The 20,468-nt window shown below is 38.0% G+C and overlaps 1 protein-coding gene across 2 annotated transcripts in view; it reads right to left on the bottom strand.

The window, feature by feature from the left end:
* The window catches only part of ABCA12 (ATP binding cassette subfamily A member 12), a 180,935-nt gene that overhangs the window by 30,661 nt on the left and 129,806 nt on the right, over positions 1 to 20,468 (bottom strand). Inside the window, exons 24-37 of one of the 2 annotated variants that reach the window (XM_079710645.1) lie at positions 19,552 to 19,881; positions 18,366 to 18,435; positions 18,143 to 18,277; positions 17,100 to 17,255; positions 16,027 to 16,213; positions 14,003 to 14,221; positions 12,332 to 12,528; positions 11,380 to 11,540; positions 9,740 to 9,976; positions 7,368 to 7,518; positions 4,800 to 5,052; positions 4,120 to 4,206; positions 2,978 to 3,071; positions 247 to 374 (exon numbers count right to left, since the gene is read on the bottom strand). In XM_079710645.1, the coding sequence (XP_079566771.1) occupies positions 247 to 374; positions 2,978 to 3,071; positions 4,120 to 4,206; positions 4,800 to 5,052; positions 7,368 to 7,518; positions 9,740 to 9,976; positions 11,380 to 11,540; positions 12,332 to 12,528; positions 14,003 to 14,221; positions 16,027 to 16,213; positions 17,100 to 17,255; positions 18,143 to 18,277; positions 18,366 to 18,435; positions 19,552 to 19,881 (2,405 nt within the window). The remainder of the gene's footprint in view (positions 1 to 246; positions 375 to 2,977; positions 3,072 to 4,119; positions 4,207 to 4,799; positions 5,053 to 7,367; positions 7,519 to 9,739; positions 9,977 to 11,379; positions 11,541 to 12,331; positions 12,529 to 14,002; positions 14,222 to 16,026; positions 16,214 to 17,099; positions 17,256 to 18,142; positions 18,278 to 18,365; positions 18,436 to 19,551; positions 19,882 to 20,468) is intronic. The other variant, XM_079710646.1, reaches the window with a different exon arrangement.

Raw genomic sequence — 20,468 nt, 5'->3', positions numbered from 1 at the left:
TACACATTTAACAATACATTTTTGAGGCCTAAAACAATGCTTTTCAATGTGCTCAAATAAATCTTAATTTAGAGTCATTAAACTTAAATTTTAATATGTAAGGCTGTTTAGATAAAACAGAATTTACCCATATAAATAATCAATAGAAACTTGCATTTATTATTCACAAATTCAAAAGACAGTTACTATTAAAATTAGAAAGCATGATATTCTAAATTAAACATGTTATAAACAGAGTATTTTTACCTTTTTTGTATAAACTTATTGGCAGTTGATATAAGATAGTTTTCCAAGTGGTGGTCAGTGAGGTTATAAATTACTTGGGAAGAATAAGTTCTTCTATGAGGTGGAGAATAGTTAAATTTAGGACATTCCTGAAAAATAAGGTTAAAAAAAGTTCTCTTTGGACAATGCTGTACAAATTAAATAGACAATGTCAAGGAGCTTCAGTCTTATGATTTGTCTATTAGTGCAACTGGTAGAGAGTGATAAGAGTGTCCTCTGCCTCTAAAGAGCTTTGAAAAGGAAGTCATCTTGCCTATGCAAAAAAATCAGAACATTTATTATTTATACAGAGAATATACATGTGTTTAGGACTTGCTTAAAGCCAAAAAAGAACACAAGTTAACTAATGTTCAATATTTCTTTCACTGTACTGACAAGCTTGATATGTTTGGAGAATAACACTCAACATTAAGATGACTCAAAATTCCCTCAATAATTCACAGGGAAGAGAAAAATGTTTGCCCCAAATTGAAAAGATAACATTAACAGACATAAGTTCTCAGGGATGAACAGCAGTGGATAAAAAGTTTGTGTTATATTAGTTTTAAGGTACCAACCTAGGTGTCAGAACCCAATTTTTCCCATATCCAAATCCAATCTTTATATATATATGTCTTATATATACGTATATAGGTGTCACTTATACATATACAAGTTGCAAAGACAGTACAGAGAGTCCCTGCATGCCTTTCACCCAGTTTCTCCCACTGTTAGCATCTTACATTACCATCATACATTTGTCAAAATTAAGTGCCTTGGTACATTACTATTAACTAATCTCAGAGCTTAGTTTAAACCACTTATTTATGTGTTCGTAGCTTTCTGCACTTCCTGACTACTAACTTTTCATTGAAGTGTCCCATGCCTCACTGCCATGAACTTTAGTTTGGGAAAAGCCTAGCACTCTGCCAGTTTTTCCTTCCATCTTTCACATGGTGTTCCAGAGCCTGAGGCTAGCACCACATGTGTATCAAGAGCATAATGTTGTAGGTTGCTCTAAAAAATGAAGGCTGAATTTCACCTTGCATCAAGTTGTATCAACTTGAAGATCACATTCTATAATGCCACTGGTTTCATAAACAGAGATATCCTTATGTATGCAACTTAATTTTTAGCTGTAACTTTTTATTGACTTATACATACAGAAAAGCACACATATTATAAAGATACTGCTTGATGAATTTTGACAAACTGAACACACCCTTGAACCAGCAACTGGATCAGAAAACAGAACAATGCTATTACCCCAGAAGCCCCCTCATCACGCTTCCTTCCAATCCTACCACTCCCAAAGTAACCAGCACAGAAGAGTTTTTCCTGTTTCTGTATTTTATATAAACGGAATTGTATCATATGTACTCTCTCGTATTTGGCTTTTTTCACTCATCATTTGTTTCTGAGAATATTATGTGTGTAGTGTAGATCATTCTCATCTTGCTGTATATAGAATTTCATTGTGGAAATAGATTACATTTGATTTATCTACTCTACGGTTGCTGGGAATTTGGGTGGCTATTACAAATGGTATTGCTATGAATATTCCAGTATATATCTCTTGATGAATTTATTCACATTTCTGATGGGTATATAACAGGAGTGGAATTGCTGAGTCCATAGGGTATGTATAACTTCAGCATTAGTAGACACTGTCAATTCTTTTAAAAGCTGTTTATACAAATCTGGATTCCCATCAATGGAATATAAGGTTGAAAAAATTTTAATCTACTGGGTTTTTTTAATTAATAAAATTTATCTAGATTCTAATTTTAAATACTAAGTTAGTAGACTTTTACTGTGAACTAAAGAAAATACATGAAGGATTTCAGAAATTAGCTAGGTTAGGTGAGGGATTAGAAAATGCTTTGAGTACTGGGTAAGAATAATATTTATATATGCAAGGATTTCAGAAAAAGCTTGCTTGATCCCAGCTTTTATTGTTAGTAACCGTCTTACGTGAGACCACAAAAATAGGCTGCATTTACTGAAAACATCTTTATTTTAAAATAGTGTACCAAGACAGTTTAGGACGTAATCATATGTCACGTTGAAGAAAATATTGCTAGATTCCTCCCCTACTGGGAGGTAAGTTGACAACATAGTGACTCTCAGAAACTAATAGTTACCTCTTTTCTTCAACAATCTTTAATTTCCCCAGTGAATTTGTTTTCCTTAAAGTTTATTGAATTGATAGGCCTAGAAAACTAAGTTGTGTATTTATAGAATATAGACAGGGTGTTGGTTGGAGAATCTTTAATGTTTCTTTCAGGACATGGATTTTTCTTGCATCCTGGAGGTGCTGCTTGGAGAGATACAGAGTTCTGTTCTGGACTCACACATTACTAACTTCCCAGATGACCACTATAGTAGCAGTCTCACTGCGTTTTCAAATATGACAGTTATGTGAAACCCAGAGCTTTCTGGTTACTACTGAACTAAGACCAAAAACTCATTTTCTGTCACTTTCCACAAAGACTGTCATAGAATTACCTACCTCAGGAAGTTTGTCCTGAGATGGATTTAAAACAGTGACCTGAAGTTCAGTGTTTTTCAGCTGCCCAGGTTGACATCGCTGAGCTACTAGCCTCCATACAATGAAATTATACCAACTCTTTGGTAATCTAGATAGATCTTTCAGGCTTTGATATTTATTCCTTTCTTTTTTCTACTTCACTGAAAGCGAATTCCATCTTACCTGGATATTTTCTGAGCAGGAGCAAACACCAAAATTAGTGATAGGTTCTCCACTGCTGTTCCATTCTCCCAGACTGTCTTTCTTTAAACACCATCTGCAAGTAAAAATGATATTGAAGTGAGGTATGTGTACATTCACATGTTTATGTATGAGCACATAAGTGAGTATTTGGTATTAAATTCAGGTGTATAGGCCTAAGTTCAGTTTACTGATTTTTCATAACTTGAATATACATGGCACTACCATTTCCAAGTGATTTGACATTTTATGGGAGATTGAGGGAGAGCACTTAAAGATTAAACAGTGAAGAGACCAAAGCTCATTGAATTGTCTTAATGTGGCAGGATGGAACTTTTTGGACCCCTTTATTTTCTTTATTATTTTTTTGTGTGTGTGGTACGTGGGCCTCTCACTGCTGTGGCCTCTCCCATTGCGGAGCACAGGCTCTGGACACATAGGCTCAGCGGCCATGGTCTCACGGGCCCAGCCGCTCCGCGGCACATGGGATCTTCCCGGACCGGGGCACAAACCCACGTCCCCTGCATCGGCAGGCGGACTCTCAACCACTGCGCCACCAGGGAAGCCCTGGACCCCTTTATTTTCTTTGCTCTTTTCATCCTCTCTTCTGAAGGGAAGGGGATACTTTAGCAAAATAATGCACAGATGTCAGGTTTCCAGGTGTCATGTACTATCCTGGAAGTTTCAATAAGCAACACTATGTAGTGCAAAAGTACGGGGATTGAGGTCGGAAGATGTGGGTCTCAGCTTTAGCTACACAACCTACTTTCTAGATTTCTTTAGACAAGTACCTTAGTCCATATGAGCCTCAGTTTCTTCATCTTAAAAATGAGATTAATAATTCACAGGGTGGTTGTGACTGTTTAATGAAAACATGTACACAAACGAACCTTACAAGTTATAAAGCACCTCTTTATTATTACAGTACAGCATAACCATGGAATGAACTAAAGGAGATAGATAAAATCTGTTAAAGATAGAGTTCAATGAGGGTGCTGACCTGCTCCAGCCAAATCACACACACTCACTTAACCACACTCCCCCACATACATACACACACGCATACACATGCACACACACAACTGGAATGTTGGAAAAAAAAAAACAAAACAAGAACCACTTACGGATCACTGATATTCAAACACATGTTGTCAATGCCAGGGAAGCTCCACATTGCTGAGACCAGTTCTTCTGTGCTTGGGTGAGAATTTCTATAATATTAAAGGATAGAAACAAATTCATGATTCTTCCACTAGTCTCCCATATGAAACTCATGCTCATAAATCATTTGAAGAAATGAAATATGCTGTCTATAGGACTGCTCTCTTAAAAATCTAAGAAAGACTCAGACTCAGAAAAAAAAATGGTCACCAAAAAAATAAGCACATGTCTCTATTTGGCTGCCTTATTGTCACATGCATTTAGTGATCACCTACTGTATATATAACATTATATTATACAGAATTCTGATGCTGCTATTCAATATTCAATAAAAAGCTATTTGCTATATATTACAACAGATTGGGAAGCCATACCTAACCTGGCTTTCCTGATTAAAGTCTCATAATTAAAAATAAAGATGTACTATAACTTTATTTTTAGACAAACACAAAAATTCTTAAAACGTTGTTTGTTGGTGACAGAAGTATCACGCTGCAGTAAATCAAACTGTGTATTCCTTTGGCAGGATCAGGTACTGTGGCTACTAAGTTCTTTATTCTTTAGCACTACATGGCATTCACAGGCACAACATACCTCTGGAGGTATTTGGAGATGTTGTTTTAGTTAAAGGGAAGAAACTTACACATAGAAGGTTGTCTGTTCAGAGGTACCGTAAAGAGATGGGGAGATCTGGATCTCCGGATAGCTGTTGCTGGAACTTCTTAGCGTGCCAAGGCCCATGGCAGTGGTTACAAAGATGATGGGGAGAATAACCTGAGCTATGAAACCTTTCCAGTTCCTGCGGGTGTGGTGGAACCTCTGAATGAGTATAGCCATTACTTTCTTCAGTAACAGTCCAAAACCATCCAATCTCTCTCCTCTGGTCAGCATTTTGTCTGATTAAAAAATAAAAATAAAAAGATTTAATATGGTTCTGGGAAATCCTGCTAAATCCAGAACTAAAGTAACTTCAGAACCTATAGATGAATGGTATAATGTGGCACGGTAGGAAAAGCTTATATTTTAAAGATTTGCATTTGAAGTTCAGCTCTTCATTGATCAGCTTTGGGCCCGAGCCTCTCCATCTCATACAGCTTCTGTAAAAGTGCTTTGAAAATTATAAATTACTATACACAAAATATTCTTTGTCATATACATAGTACTTTTACATGTCAAAGTGAGATATCTAGAATTTTATAAATGAATATTGTTCCCAATCTCTTAAAGTCTCAATGCAGAATCAGTATTATTACTAATTACTAATATTCAAGAGGTAGCTTCTATCAAGAGACTGAATTCAAATAAAATAAACAGAAACCAAAACAACAGCCTAGTCTAACTCATTCCTATTGTGGGTAACTTAGGGATGGTAAGTGTAATTGGCTCTCATTGTAATGTGAGGTCCAATGAAGTCACCTTAAACATAGGAAAAGGAAAATGCTCTCCTCCAAAGTATAATTCTCGTTCAAATACTTATTCATTACTTTCCTTTTAGAAATCTGGACTTATTATATGGCATTTCAAAACTCTATTTTTACCACATGAGTCACAAAAAAGAACTCATTGGAAAAAAATGTCTACCCTCTTTCCCCCCAAACCCACCCCACACTGCCCTGAAATGCTCTTCAGGTGCTGAGAAGATATCCCATGGCTTCTGAGAGTGAGAGTAGCTGTGGAGGCCATAAACTGTTGCTTCCTCAACAGTGCTCATACAACTAATAATTTCAGCAGCTCCTCTAAAAATAGTTTCAAATATAACATTCCCTCCGAAGGCCTGCCACCAAGCGCTCCTTTACATGTGATAAGATGACAGTATTTGTCAACTCTGGATATTTTAAATTCTCCATCACAAATTATGCAGCACAAAAATCATGATCTTCATTTAGCTGATAAGGAAAAATACAAAGCTGCTTAATTTAAAATGAATTCCAATTAAATAGAGTGAACAAGTTTAAATGCAAACTCATATCTCTGCAAAGGGGAATTGTAGAAGGAGCTGAATATTTTAAATTAATTAGTATGCTTTTCTGTTTCTTGAGAAATTACATGTCGATGACTTACAGGTATATCAAATGGAGCAAATGTGCTTTCTAAAAGATAATGTCAATGAGGGGAACATTCTGACTGAAGAATAGTTTCAAATTATGAGACAAATGCAGAGGCAAATACATAACATTTACTTCCTGAAGCAGATGACCACTCTCTAATCAAAGTCTTCCATTCCATAGTCTCGACAATTATATTCCCAAAAGATGATACCTGAGGAATCTAGCAGAGGACAAATGAGACTCCCAAGTTCCAGAATTACACAAACATTAGAGATGATCTTTTCTGAGTTTTAGAGCCAAGCAAATGTTTAATCAAAAGTTGTATTCCTAGAGATTTTTCCCAATTTAAGCAAACTGTTGAAATGACTACTCCATCGTTTATACATGATTTTACTATATGCTTCCTTAAGTAAATAGTGTTTCCAAAGGCATAAATTAACTGTCAGAAAGATAATAAGACAGGATAAAAGTTATTTTCAAAAGAGCCCAAACCCTCAAAGTCATGTCAAGAAACATGATTTTCCAAACATATCTTGTGTGAAGAATGGGGGGGAAACCTATTATTATAGATTCTTAACCATCAAGTTCAACTTCACCAATTCAGAGACCCTCTCCCAAAAGCATCTTCTCAGAGCCTGAATTTTCTCAGCATATGAATCACTCAGAGGTGGGGGAAGGTTAGACATGTTTTCCAGTGAGGTCCCATAAAGAGGGATGACTCTTTTTTACAAAACCCTTTTTTTAATGACTATGACCACCACTTGAACATGTGTAATAGCAGTGAGTGAGCTACCTTACAAGGTAACTTGGCTCAATGTTGGACACCACCAATTACAAGAAGGATTTTAACTTGTTGAACACAACTCTGGAGTTGTAGTAAGTCACATCCTGAAAACGACTTCTGGTGGCTAGAAGGAATACTAATCACCACCCGAACAAGGAAGTTCTTTCACATTCTTCAAAATGTCTTTGAAACAGAGAATTCAATTTGGTTTAATAAATATTTTGTATATAAAAAAGAAAGCTTATATTTCTTTAGTCTTTTTAAATTTAGAAAGAAAATTTAAAGTTGAATTTAAAAAAATAAAAATCTGTCCTGTGATTTTTCTCCCTTAGGTCATTTATTGGAATTAAGCAAAATGTGCACATTAGATTTATTATACCATCTCTGTCTGTGAAATTGCTGCTGCTCATAGATAAATCATCAGTAGTTGAGATGCCACTGGTACTGGAATTTCCAATATTCTTTTGTGATAAGTGCTCAAGACTCATATCATTATTTTTCTGTGACCCTTTAGTCAAGTTCAGAAAGACCTAGAAAGAGAAGCCAGAACACTTCATTAGTGTAAAACACGCATGTGTTTTCTAGTTTCTTTTTTTTTAAACATCTTTATTGGAGTATAATTCCTTTACAATGGTGTGTTAGTTTCTGCTTTATAACAAAATGAATCAGTTATACATAGACATATGCTCCCATATCTCTTCCCTCTTGCATCTCCCTCCCACCATCCCTATCTCACCCCTCTATGTGGTCACAAAGCACTGAGCTGATCTCCCTGTGCTATGTGGCTGCTTCCCACTAGCTATCTATTTTACGTTTGGTAGTGTGTATATATGTACATGCCACTCACTCACTTTGTCCCAGCTTCCCCTTCCCCTTCCCCATGTCCTCAAGTCCATTCTCTACGTCTGCGTCTTTATTCCTGTCCTGCCCCTAGGTTCTTCATGACCATTTTTTTTTTCTTTTAAGATTCCAGGGCTTCCCTGGTGGCACAGTGGTTGAGAGTCTGCCTGCCGATGCAGGGGACAAGAGTTCATGCCCCGGTCCGGGAAGATACCACATGCTGCAGAGCGGCTGGGCCCGTGAGCCATGGCCGCTGAGCCTGCATGTCCAGAGCCTGTGCTCCACAACGGGAGAGGCCACAACAGTGAGAGGCCCGCGTACCGCAAAAAAAAAAAAAAAAAAAGATTCCATATATATGTGTTAGCATACAGTATTTGTTTTTCTCTTTCTGACTTACTTCACTATGTATAACAGACTCTAGGTCCATCCACCTCGCTACAAGTAACTCAATTTTGTTTCTTATGGCTGAGTAATATCCCATTGTATGTATGTGCCACATCTTCTTTATCCATTCATCTGTCGATGGACATTTAGGTTGCTTCCATGTCCTGCCTATTGTAAATAGAGCTGCAGTGAACATTGTGGTACATGACTCTGTTTGAATTATGGTTTTCTCAGCGTATATGCCCAGTAGTGGGTTGGCTGGGTCGTATGGTAGTTCTATTTTTAGTTTTTTTTAATATAAATTTATTGATTTATTTATTGGCTGTGTTTGGTCTTCCTTGCTGTGCGCAGGCTTTCTCTAGTTGCAGCGAGCAGGGGCTATTCTTCGTTGTGGTGAGTGGGCTTCTCATTGCGGTGACCTCCCCTGTTGCAGAGCACGGGCTCTAGGCATGCAGGCTTCAGTAACTGCGGCATGTGGGCTCAGTAGTTGTGGCTCACCGGCTTTAGAGTGCAGGCTCTGTAGTTGTGGCGCACAGGCCCAGTTGCTCCGCACATGTGGGGATCTTCCCGGACCAGGGCTCGAACCTGTGTCCCCTGCATCGGCAGGCGAGTTCTTAACCACTGCGCCACCAGGGAAGCCTTATTTTTAGTTTTTTAAGAAACCTCCATACTGTTCTCCATAGTGGCTATATCAATTTACATTCCCACCAACAGTGCAAAAGGCTTCCCTTTTCTCCACACCATCTCCAGCATTTACTGTTTGTAGATTGTTTGATGGTGGCCTGTTTTCTAGTTTCTAAGCTCAATTTTGATTTTAAATTTTTACCATATTTATTGAGACAAATAAGTACGACTTTAAGTGAACATTTTTGAGAGTGACTTTAAGTGAACATATTTGTATGTAAAAGATATGTGTTCTCTAAATGAAGCAACATGTTTGTTCTCAGAAGTCAGTCTTACATAACAATGGTATTGAGATAATTTTAAGATTTTCTGATTTTGTAAAATATTTTTTTAATTTTTAAATTTTTTGTAATCAAAAGCATCTTTATTTTTGGTTCCCTTCTTGAAATGTTTATTTATTTATTTATGTTAAAAAATTATTTATTTATTTTTGGCTGCATTGGGTCTTCATTGCTGCATGTGGCTTTCTCTAGTTGTGGGAAGTGGGGGCTACTCTTGGTTGCGGTGCGGGGGCTTCTCATCGCGGTGGCTTCTCTTGTTGTGGAGCACGGGCTCTAGGCATGCGTGCTTCAGTAGTTGTGGCCTGTGGGCTCTAGAGCGCAGGCTCAGTAGTTGTGGTGCAGGGGCTTAGTTGCTCTGTGGCATGTGGGATCTTCCCGGACCAGGGCTCAAACCTGTGTCCCCTGCATTGGCAGGCGGATTCTTAACCACTGCACCACCAGGGAAGCCCTGAAATGTTTACTTTTAAATATTTCTTTTCTTTCTTAAAAGAACTGTTCACATTTATTCTAAAGGAACAGCAAGTTAACCAGTTTTAAGCAAAAAGGAAATGTCCAGGTGTACCTCTTCCATGGTGGTATCTGAAATGCCATAGCACCCGATGTTGATGTCACTCAGACCATTGTCCAGTGCTCTCAGGAGTGAAAGATAGGCCCCTGACACTTTGGTGCTAAACGGAGGAAGCACATAGACAAGCTCTCCCCCGATGTCCTCCTTGAGGTAGGCTTCAGGGAGATGTGACTGGATCACTGCTGTCACAGGTGTCGTGTCACATACTGTACTTGCATTTACATTTGGACTCTAGAGACGAAAAGAGAAGTTAAAAACTCCCTTGTCTTTACACTGTAGTGCCCAAGGGCCCCAATCAGAGGGTGGCAAGTTCTTTTAGGCCAGTTCAGACCTATGCCAGATAACACATCACTCCTCTTGTGGCTTCCTGTCCCACTTGGGATCCCTACACTTGCCTATAAGTCACTTTCTGCTGGCTCCCCTCTCCCACCTCACCCTGTCCCTTCTCCAACCTCCTTGCCCACCATCCTCTTTTCCCTCTTATGTATGTGCTCCACCCTAATGACAACAGACTCTTTTTGTTGTCCGATGCTTCAGGCTCAGGCATGCTTCTTCCTCAGGGCCTTTGCAATTGTTCCTTTGCCCCAGATAGTGACATGGCTCACTCTCTGCCTGGCCTCAGCTCTTGGCTCAACTGTCACCTTCTCAGAGACCCCTTCTCTTACTACCCTACTTAAAATGGCACCACCCAGCATTCCCCATGCCCCTTCCTCTGCTTTCTTCTACCCATAGCATTTATCACCTGCTAATATTCTAAATAATATATTTATCAATTTTACCACCTGAATTCCCCACACTCCATCAGAATATAAACTCCATGAGGGCAGAGATCTTAATATCATCAGTTCACTGCTGTATCCCCAGCGCCTAGAACAGTGTCTTGGGCACATATTAAGACATCGTATGCCCCTAATACATAAGTTTTTGAATGAATTAATGAATATAACAATGAACTACTTTTTTATATTTTGGAAGTCACATCCGGATCATCAGATATAAAATAAAAGATAGTAGTCAAAGCCTTTCTAATAGCATATACATCTGGCACAGTATTGATACCTATGCTATTTCAGGTGGTACAGGGAGCCTTAGTAAGCATTTTTGTTCTTCAAAGATGTGAAAGCACCACTGGCCTGTCTGAATTAATCTCCACATTGCCATTCAAGGAATACTGATCAGAAAGTGAATACATGACTGCATATTCTCTTCATTTGTTTTGTATAGAGCGGAAAATCTAATTTTTAGCCTTATAGCCTGAAATGCTAGGGAAACTAACAGGCTGATCCTCCATCAGTACCCTCAGTACAGACCTTTCTTTCATCTAGCACATTGGTTCTCAGTGTGCAATCCCAGACCAGTAGCAGCAGCATCACATGGGCTGATGTGGACCTTGGCAGAAATGCAGTAAATTCTGGAGCCTCATACCAAATCTACTGAATCAGAGACTCTTGGGGGTGGAGCCAGAAATTTGGGTTTAACAAAAGACCTTCAGTGGTTCTGATACTCGCTCAGTTTGAGAAACATGAACCTAACATTAATTTTAGCAATGAATAAAGTTGGACAGATTCTGCTTCTGTTTCATACAAAACTTAATTTACGGTCTCATAATGAGGTATGTTTTCTCTGCTACAAACCTTTTTCTTGGTGAGTGTGAGGTGGTACCCGTCCCCAAAGGCTTCCTTGAGATAAAATGGTGACCCGCAGCAGCGCAGCCCACCCTCCTCCAGGAAGGCGATGCGGTCACTCAGCACTTCAGCCTCGTCCAAGTGGTGTGTCGACAGAATGATTGTTCTGTCTTGAAAATACAGAGGAGAACAACCAAGAATGAAAAGTGAAGCTGCAGTCCCCAGGATGTACTAAGCTAGCACAAGTAAATCCTGTGATTTATGAGGAGGAGAGTCACGTCTTATGGGCTAACTGAAAAACTGATTCGAATGAGCTTTCAAAATGAGAAATGCGGACGGGGTATTCCTCAGTGTTTTTCTTATAAATTGGCAGCAAATACACATCGGTTATGCTGTAAGGCTGAGTGTCCACACTCTGCAGTGGGGGCAACTCTTCCTAATCCCTTAGTCTGTCCCCTTGGCTTCACTTCCATTCTCTTTCTTTCTGTCACTTCCATTCTCTCTCTCTCTCTCCCTCCCTCCCTTCCTTCACTATGAAAAAGCAGTAATTTTAAAGACTTTTTGAATATTCTTCTCTGATTAATCCACTCCACTCTGATTGCTCCTTTGCTTCACATCCTGTTAGCACTTATTTAGTCTGTTTTCAGTTTATTTTCATTTGTGTATGTTTGGTATCTCTAATTAGATTCTAAGCTCCTCTAGGCAGAATTTGGAACTTCTATTGGATTTGCATGCTCTCAAAAGGGCCAGTTAAGTGCTCAATTCACAGTGGGCACTACATAGATATTAACTAATTGATCCAGAAATTTAGCTGGGAGAAGAGAAGACCTCACAAAAGGAAGAGCACACCTTAGATCTTTAATGGAGATTATAAACAGAAAAGGCTTTAACTCCTTTGCGTGCATCCCAGAGGGCAAAATTATGACTGTTGCTTGGCAAAGTTATAAGAAGATACTCATACCAGTTTTGTTCTTGGATATAACATCCCATATACTTCGGCGAGAGCACGGGTCAACTCCAGTGGATGGTTCATCTAAAATTACCACCCTTGATCCTCCAATAAGAGCTATGGATATGGATAACTTCCTCTTCATTCCTCCTGACAATGTTCCAACTCTCTTATGACGATGGCTATATAGTCCAGTATCTTTTAAAGTCCTTAAAAAATGATGTATAGTGGTTATTTTTTTACAGACAGAAAATGTGAACAATGGAAAAATACGAAAAGCACCCTAAATGAGAGGTATTCACTAAGCAACTATTATGTGCTCAGCAAGGTAAACTACTGAAGATTCATGATACAGTTTTCTGTTACTTATCATCTAGCTGTTATAAAACTAATACTCAGAAAAACAACATAAGGAATATATGGCTCATTATTTTATTCATTCGTTTGACAAATATCTATAGAGTACCTGCCTGTTTTCTGCCAGACTGTGTTTTAGGTGCTGTGGAAAAGCACTGAGCCGATAATGTTCCTAACCCATAAGGAGATTATGTTCTAGTATGTGTGTGTATCAGGAGAAATGCTGGGGAAATTCAGTAGATAAACATATTCCCAAGTAAGTTTATAATATGCTATTTCGTGATAAGTGTGATTAAAAAAAATATAGGGTATACGAGATGAGTGCCTGGGATATGCTATTTTAGGCATCTATTTTACACATGATGGTCCCCTCAGAGAAACTGACATTTGAGCAGAGACCAGTAAGGTGGAGGAGTAAGTCAAAGGGCTGTCTGGGGAAGGCTGCTCTAAGTAGAGGGAACATGGGAAGCCCTGAGGCTGGAGCAGGCCTAGCATAACTAAGTGTGCACCTGGGTGAGCGTGCCTAGAGCAGAGTGAATGGGGAAAAAGCAGAAGGAAATAAAATCAAAAGGATTGGAGGCAGGTCAGGAAGTGCCTCATAGGCCTTGATAAGAACATTCCTGAGTTTCACACTGAGTGTGGTGAGAAGCCATTAGAGGGTTTTGACAGAGGAGTGACCTGGTCTGATCTGCAGTTTAAAAAGGTCACCTTGTCTGCTCTTTGAATAGACTGTACAAGGGAAAGTAGAAGCTGGGAGTCCAGTTAAGACCAGTATGGTAGGGACTTCCCTAGTGGTCCAGTGGTAAAGAATCCGCCTTCCAATGCAGGGGATGCAGGTTCGATCCCGGGTCGGGCAACTAAGATCTCACATACCGCAGGGCAACTAAGCCCATGTGCCACAACTACTGAGCTTGTGTGCCTCAACAAGAGAGCCTGCATGCCACAAACTACAGAGCCCACATGCCCTGGAGCCCACATGCCACAACTAGAGAGAGAAAACCTACACGCCACAACTAGAGAGAAGCCCGTGTGCCACAACTAAGACCCGAGGCAGCCAAGAAAAAAAAAAAGACCAGTATGGTAGCCACGGAGATTAGAAACAGAGGATTGGGGGTAATATGGGAGCCAGAGATGAAGACAGTTAAACAATTCCAGTATAATAACTGGCCAGTGAGGATAATGCCCTTAAATGTATACAATACTAAAAAAGTAGAAAAACTAAAAACAATTGTTTCCTGAGAAACTGTCTCCTACTGGTATTACTATAGCTTGACCTCTTTTTGAGAGGCTTTACCCACGCATGTTCTCATTGCTGTCATATCTGACCTTTTTACTTCCTCGTGCAGCTGCTTTTTAGTCCAGTGAGGAGCTTTGATGGAGCCGTATAAGAGGAGGTGCTCCTTGGTAGTGAGGTAACTAAACAGGACATCATGTTGCATGCAGACCCCCAGGTTCTTCCTCACAGTGTCGAGATCTGTTTTGATATCTTTTCCATAAACCAAGATGGTACCTGCTGAGGCCTCAAACAGCCCAGTCAACAGGGAGCTGGGAATGAAGAAACCATAAATTAGGTGTCAACCAAAACTCTGAGTTAGATTTTAGGACTAAATGTATCTCAGTTGTTAGCAAAAAATGTTACAGTGTATCTTCCCAGGTCAGGTCAAGCTATGAAGTAAAATGGGATTAATTGGGAATAAAAATTAAAATTACTTTTATGCCTCTAATAATTTAGAGTGTGATAGAAACACTATGTGATGATGATGATGATGATAGTGGTGGGGTGATGGTGGTAGTAATGACAGAAATGGTTGCACTTTTTAACTGCAAATGCACTACCTCCTTGAGCAAACTCCTGCACTTCCCTGGCATCAGGTAGTACCCATATGCAATTAAGCCTCAAATTTCTGTTTTCCACATGAACTTTGGTCATCTTCAGTCCCTTACTCTACCCTGTGACAAGAATATTCTCACCTACAAACTTCTCACCATATTTCAGATGGTCAGTAAACTGGGGAGTTATTTAATATCCATCTTCTCCACTAAAATGTAAGCTCCATGAGGTCAGGGAAAGGACTTGTTATCTCACCACCCTCCGTACCTAACTAGTGTCTTGCACGTAATAGATCTTAAATGACTATTGAGGATTAAATAGAGAATCAATATAATATGTAATTCTTCCTATAAATACACATTAAAATCAAATAACATATTTCTTTATATATTCATTATATTCAGAAAACGGAAATGGGGACTTGCTCAGCTAAAATTATAGCCTCTTCAAAATCCTTCTCCATCACTTTTCTTCATTGTCCTCTTATTACCTGTTAGAAATCTTACATTTTAAGCATTGTATTCTTACTAGAAAGCCAACTCTGAATGGGAACAGGTCATATAAATGAGAGTAGCTGTATGTTCACTCATTTCATAACTTTCCTTTGTCCCCTTTTATTTACTAAAGATTAATTTGTATATGTTCTGGCAGTCACTGAGCTTACTCATGATGATAGCAAATAGCATATCCAACAACAGATACTTGTTCTCAAATAAGGCCTAGAGCACCAACAGCATCTTAGAGTTGACTCCAAGCTAAGCCTAGTAGAGCACTGGAGGTGAGTCACAGAAAAATATTCAAAAGAATGTCACTTTAAAAACATTTGAATATTCTCCATTAGGATACAGAAAAATGCTAGTTAAGTGAAGAGAGAGAAAGAACAGCCCATGTACCACTTGTGGACTTTCTGATCTATACCTGATAGCTGGTGATTCTTTTCTTTCTTCATGAATCAAGGTAAGGGTTCTCTGTAATAGAGTGGCTGGGGCTGAGTGTGTTTATACCAAGGTTTGTGAACCCAAACTGGTACATGGGCCAGGATAAAAACGCAAAGAAATGAAACAGACTGAATGTATGAGGCAGTAAAGATTGGTGGGGACCAGGAATGAACCAGAAAGTAGATGGCCCCTTTGAGAACAGTCACTATCAAGCCCCAAACAATTGTCTCTACCTAAGCCTGTAGATCCAATGTTGCCAGAACTTCCTATTATCTAAGAGACAGCAGGAATATTTATTTTTATTGGAGAACTCTCCCATTTTTAAATGCTGGCACTGAAATTAAAAATTTTAAGAAGTACCAGTGTGCCAATATTAGGTAGAGCAAATAAACCTATCTGGTGGGTCTGATCTGGACTTTGAGCTCACAATTTGGACCTTTGACTTGGACTCCATTTTACAGGAAACAACTTGAGCTATCTTAATCCATCTGGGAGCTGTAACAACTTTATATTTATGAAAGAAGTGAGGAAATATTAAGTAATATGCTTCCATGACACCTAAGTGTTGAAAAATAACATACATGGTAGTAGTTTTCCCAGCGCCATTGGGCCCCAGCAATGAAGTAATATGCCCTTCGTAAAAGTTCAGACTGAGGTTAGCAACAGCAATTTTTGAGCCATAGTTCTTTGTGACCCCGTGCAGGGCAACCCCAACTGTGAGATCTTTAGGTTCAGACTCAGTGTTGGAGGGAAACGTGTATTCAGGACCTGGAAAGAAATTAAGAAAAGAGTTGTAAGCTCACAAGGAAGAAAAATGAAGCTAGAGTTAGACTTTTCATTAATTAAAAATTGAAGACTATAAAAGCACAAGCCTCAAAGTAAAAACTAATTCCAGGAATAAATGATCTATTATAGTCTTCAGCCTTCTCACTTGTTTCAAAAATGAATGAGAGTGTTGGAACCACACTCTAAGGTTTATATTGTCAGAAAAAGTAGTCTCAGAATACAGTATCATAATAATGAATTCTCCTTTATTCCACAGATCTCAAATACTCAAAACACAATTTTAAGGCTTGGTCTTCCAATTGGACAGGATGATATCTACTTACAGAATAAATGTCTACAGTGACAAGGCTCACTCAGATCTGTGGTTTATAGAATCGGTTCATTAATTACTCTCTACGTTTCCTTCAGGCATCACAAAAGGACCACTTATATGGGTCATCCTTACTTTATAAAGCTGACACTGCTCACCCAGTGTCAGTAAAACATGAGCCTTAAACTGTCTGTTCAGTGCTGGTGACGGGTTATGCTAAATTATCCATACTTGTTACTTGGTTACTCATGACTAGTGACAGACGGCTGAGGTGAGGGGTGCAGACTGGGGCCAAGGAACAAAGTTTTTCTCTGTGTGGATCTAACTGGAACACAAAGGGATCTGCAATCTTGGCCTAATTAGCACCATATGCTAACCAACTGAGCTAATGAGCTCAGAAAAAGCCACAATTTAATCTAAGAGTCCAAACACATATGTGTAGACATATTCATCCATGACTAAAAGGATAATTTTGCCATTTAGAAAAAGATAATTAAAATCACTAGTCATGTAAATTTTATATCACTTCTCTCATAATAATGCATGTTGTTGACCTACTTGTCTTACTGGCAGATGGGCTGGTGTTCTGCATCACGATATTAGTAAACTTAAGGCCATTGCTTTTCTCCTGCTTCACTTCTGCGCATCCCAATCGCTCCTTCCAATAGGAAGGAAGGAATGGAAAATACCATGGAGCTGCCATACCATATGTACCTGTAACAAAAATGTATTAGGAAAAGTAATTATTAATTGATTGTTAACATTAAGCATCAGAAGCTAAATAACAGAGTACTTACTATACAGCGTTCAGGAAGTATTTTCATTTTTTTGACACTATATAAAACTAAAGTGGTCTCAGTTTCCAAAGTAAAGTAAAAAAGATAGCCTTTTAAAAAATTCTTTCTTTTTTAAACAGCTTCATTGGGTATAGTTACATACCATAAAATTTAATCATTGTAAGTGTAGAGTGAGATGATTTTTAGTAAATAAAGTTGTGCAACCATAACCACAATCCAAAAATTCCAATAACTCCAAAAATTTCTCCCATGCTCTTTGCAGATAATCCCTACTTTCAACCCAAGTTACAGGCAATCACTGATCTGCTTTCTGTCTCTATATACCTCTCTTTTACAGAAATTTTATATAACTGGAATAGAATAATAGTCTTTTATTCATTTATAGCATCAAAAATGTACAAATACAAATAAGGCTTAGTGGAAAAACTCCTGATCATGTTGAAGTTTTAACCACTTGAGACCTAGGAGGGGAATCCCACTAGTCTTGTTCCATTAGAACTGGATAAATTCTCCTTAGAATTAGGAGACTTGATTTTTGCCTTATAATATCTTGTTCTCCCATTTGGAAAGACTGGATTCCATGCTCCTTAATTCACTCTATCCTTTAAAGGAACATCAGAGAAAAAAACTCAGCAGTGCATTATCTCATCCTGGAAAATTCTGTTTAGTTTGGGGATTTAAGTATTTCTTTTTGGTGATGATATGTGGCAAATAAAAATATTAGAAAATATATATTAGCAGATTTATAATAAATATAATTTATTACCATAAAAAAGCATGTATCTATAGGAAGCATGCTCATACCTGGGAAAACGTTCCTGATATACCAAGCAATAAGGAAATAAATGAAAGAGTCGGCTAGGATTAGACCGCATAGCCAGCCAAACGAAGTGGTGTCATCCTGAACTGGGGAACTGTACATATTTTCCCACTGAAGACCTAAGAAGTGAACACATAGATTTATTCTTCTGTGAGACATATTGCAGGTGTGAAAGATAAAATCCAGTTGTAAAGGAAGTGAACCTACCAATGCCCTGCTCCTCATATCGTGCAATGTACTGACTTGCATAGCTGAAAGCTGTTGGGGACAGCAGGCTCTGTGAAGAAAATCAATGGCAATGATAGTTCTTGTAGATTTCACACATTTCCCCCAGAGGGATCTTAACATACTTAAAACTTTGGGCACTTATATAGATAAAACTGACGTCAACTCTCTAAGCATATTTAAAAACACAGAGGTCCCTTACCAAGCATGCTACAACTCTGGAAGAAGAGGAGAGGAAATAGCAGAAAACAAAAGCAGTAAAATTATAACTTGAAAAATATTTATCAAAAATCCAAAATATATATATCTAAACTTATTAAATGTTGTTTAGCAATTTATAAAACCAGTAATAATAGGGTAATGCAATGTTAAGGCTAATATCAAATGAAATGTTAGGGGCCAGAAGATGTTTTTACTTCAGAGATTGACTTCAAGTGATAGAAGTTTTATGCATGAAAATATACAAAAATGTCAATTGAGTACTAATAATGCAACAAATTAAAAATTTAGATGTTGTTTAAACTCAAGGTGGTCAATGTCAAATGAAAGTTATTTATCACTTTCTATTTCCATAAACAGAAAAGTTTTAACATGACTCGCAGTCAATGATGAGCTTTACTTCTGCTTTCCAAATTTCAAAGTCAGTAAACTTAATGCTTTCATTAAAATTCTTAAATTAATTTAGTACTTTAATTGAAAAAGCAGAAAAGAATTCAAAATTGATTATATGCTCTCAGCGTATTTGTCTTTATGCCTGTATGTTATATTATATGTCATAAAAACCTTGAGAATTATTCATTTCTGAGAATAATGCCAGTTATAGAGGCTCTAAGATATTTAAGGAATTGGGCCAAAGAGAAGTCAGAATCCTTGATGATCTTCAAAACTTGATGTATTACATTTTAACTGTTCTTTCTTCAGGTACCATCTCTTAACAGCATCACATATTATAGTTTTAGAAACCGTGGAGGAAAAGTTTTCTTTTCATAGTCTTACGCTTGTATGGTAGGCAATTATGTAACTGACTCTCATTAGGACAGTTACTCATATTTTGCAAACACTGAACTTTTACATTTAGATAAGTGTATTCTCAGTTGGAGAGCCAAAACCACCAAAAAAGGTCCATTCTTTTCACACCCTGGCCATTCAGTTGTGACAGTTGACTCACCATGAATACTTTTATTATACAGCTCAACTCATTCTCAACTGTAACCAGAACAATAAATGGAAAAAAGGCAATGATGTAGATGAGGCTTCCAATCAGAGCTGCAATGTTGGTGTTGTTGAAGAAGACACTGATAAGGTAGCTCATGGCAAGAACTGAGAAGCTATAGTCCGAAAAATACAGGAACAAAATGAACCCATTTGTTTTAGGAAGAATATTGCCAAACTTGAGTATAATGATGAGGATGATGATGGTAACCAGTAAAAATCCAACACTCTCTATAAGCCAGGCAAAAAAGTGGCTGCAGGAGTTTACACCCATCATCTTCATGTACTGTAAAAAGGAAAAAGTGTTAGCTCCTTCTTAAGCTAATATACACTTAAATAACAATTATTCCTGTATCATTCCAAAATGTCCATGAGACTCTTCATACACATGGAACTAGGCATTTTAATGATTTATCTAAGTCTTTGTCCATGCTTGCTATGTAAAATTAATATGACCATTTATTCCAGCCTATCTTAGATTGTATGTTCCCAGAGTGCCCCAATATAATGAATGATTTGGATGGTGAGGTTTGTTTTGTTTATTGACAATTTCATTTTATAACTGGTATCTAAGTGATGTCTCCAGATTAAACTAGTTTAGAATAGATCATCAAAATTTACGGTATCCTCTGCAGAATTTTACAACATGAATTTGACATTTGTGCAGGCATGAATATTTCAAGCTGGTGAAAATCCATGGTTTACTTCAAATTCAATGTAGGGACTGAGGTAATAAAACTCTATAATATTTTTACTAAACATGAATGAACAACACAATCAGTATTCATATTCCCGAGGGAAATAGAATAGACCAGATTCCTAAGAATTTAAAACAAGCAAACTTTGAAGGGGGACTTTCTGCCTTTTGACATA

Source organism: Hyperoodon ampullatus, assembly GCF_949752795.1.
Source record: "Hyperoodon ampullatus genome assembly, chromosome: 8".
Lineage (NCBI taxonomy): Eukaryota > Metazoa > Chordata > Mammalia > Artiodactyla > Ziphiidae > Hyperoodon > Hyperoodon ampullatus.
This window is presented reverse-complemented; position numbering and strand designations above follow the sequence as displayed.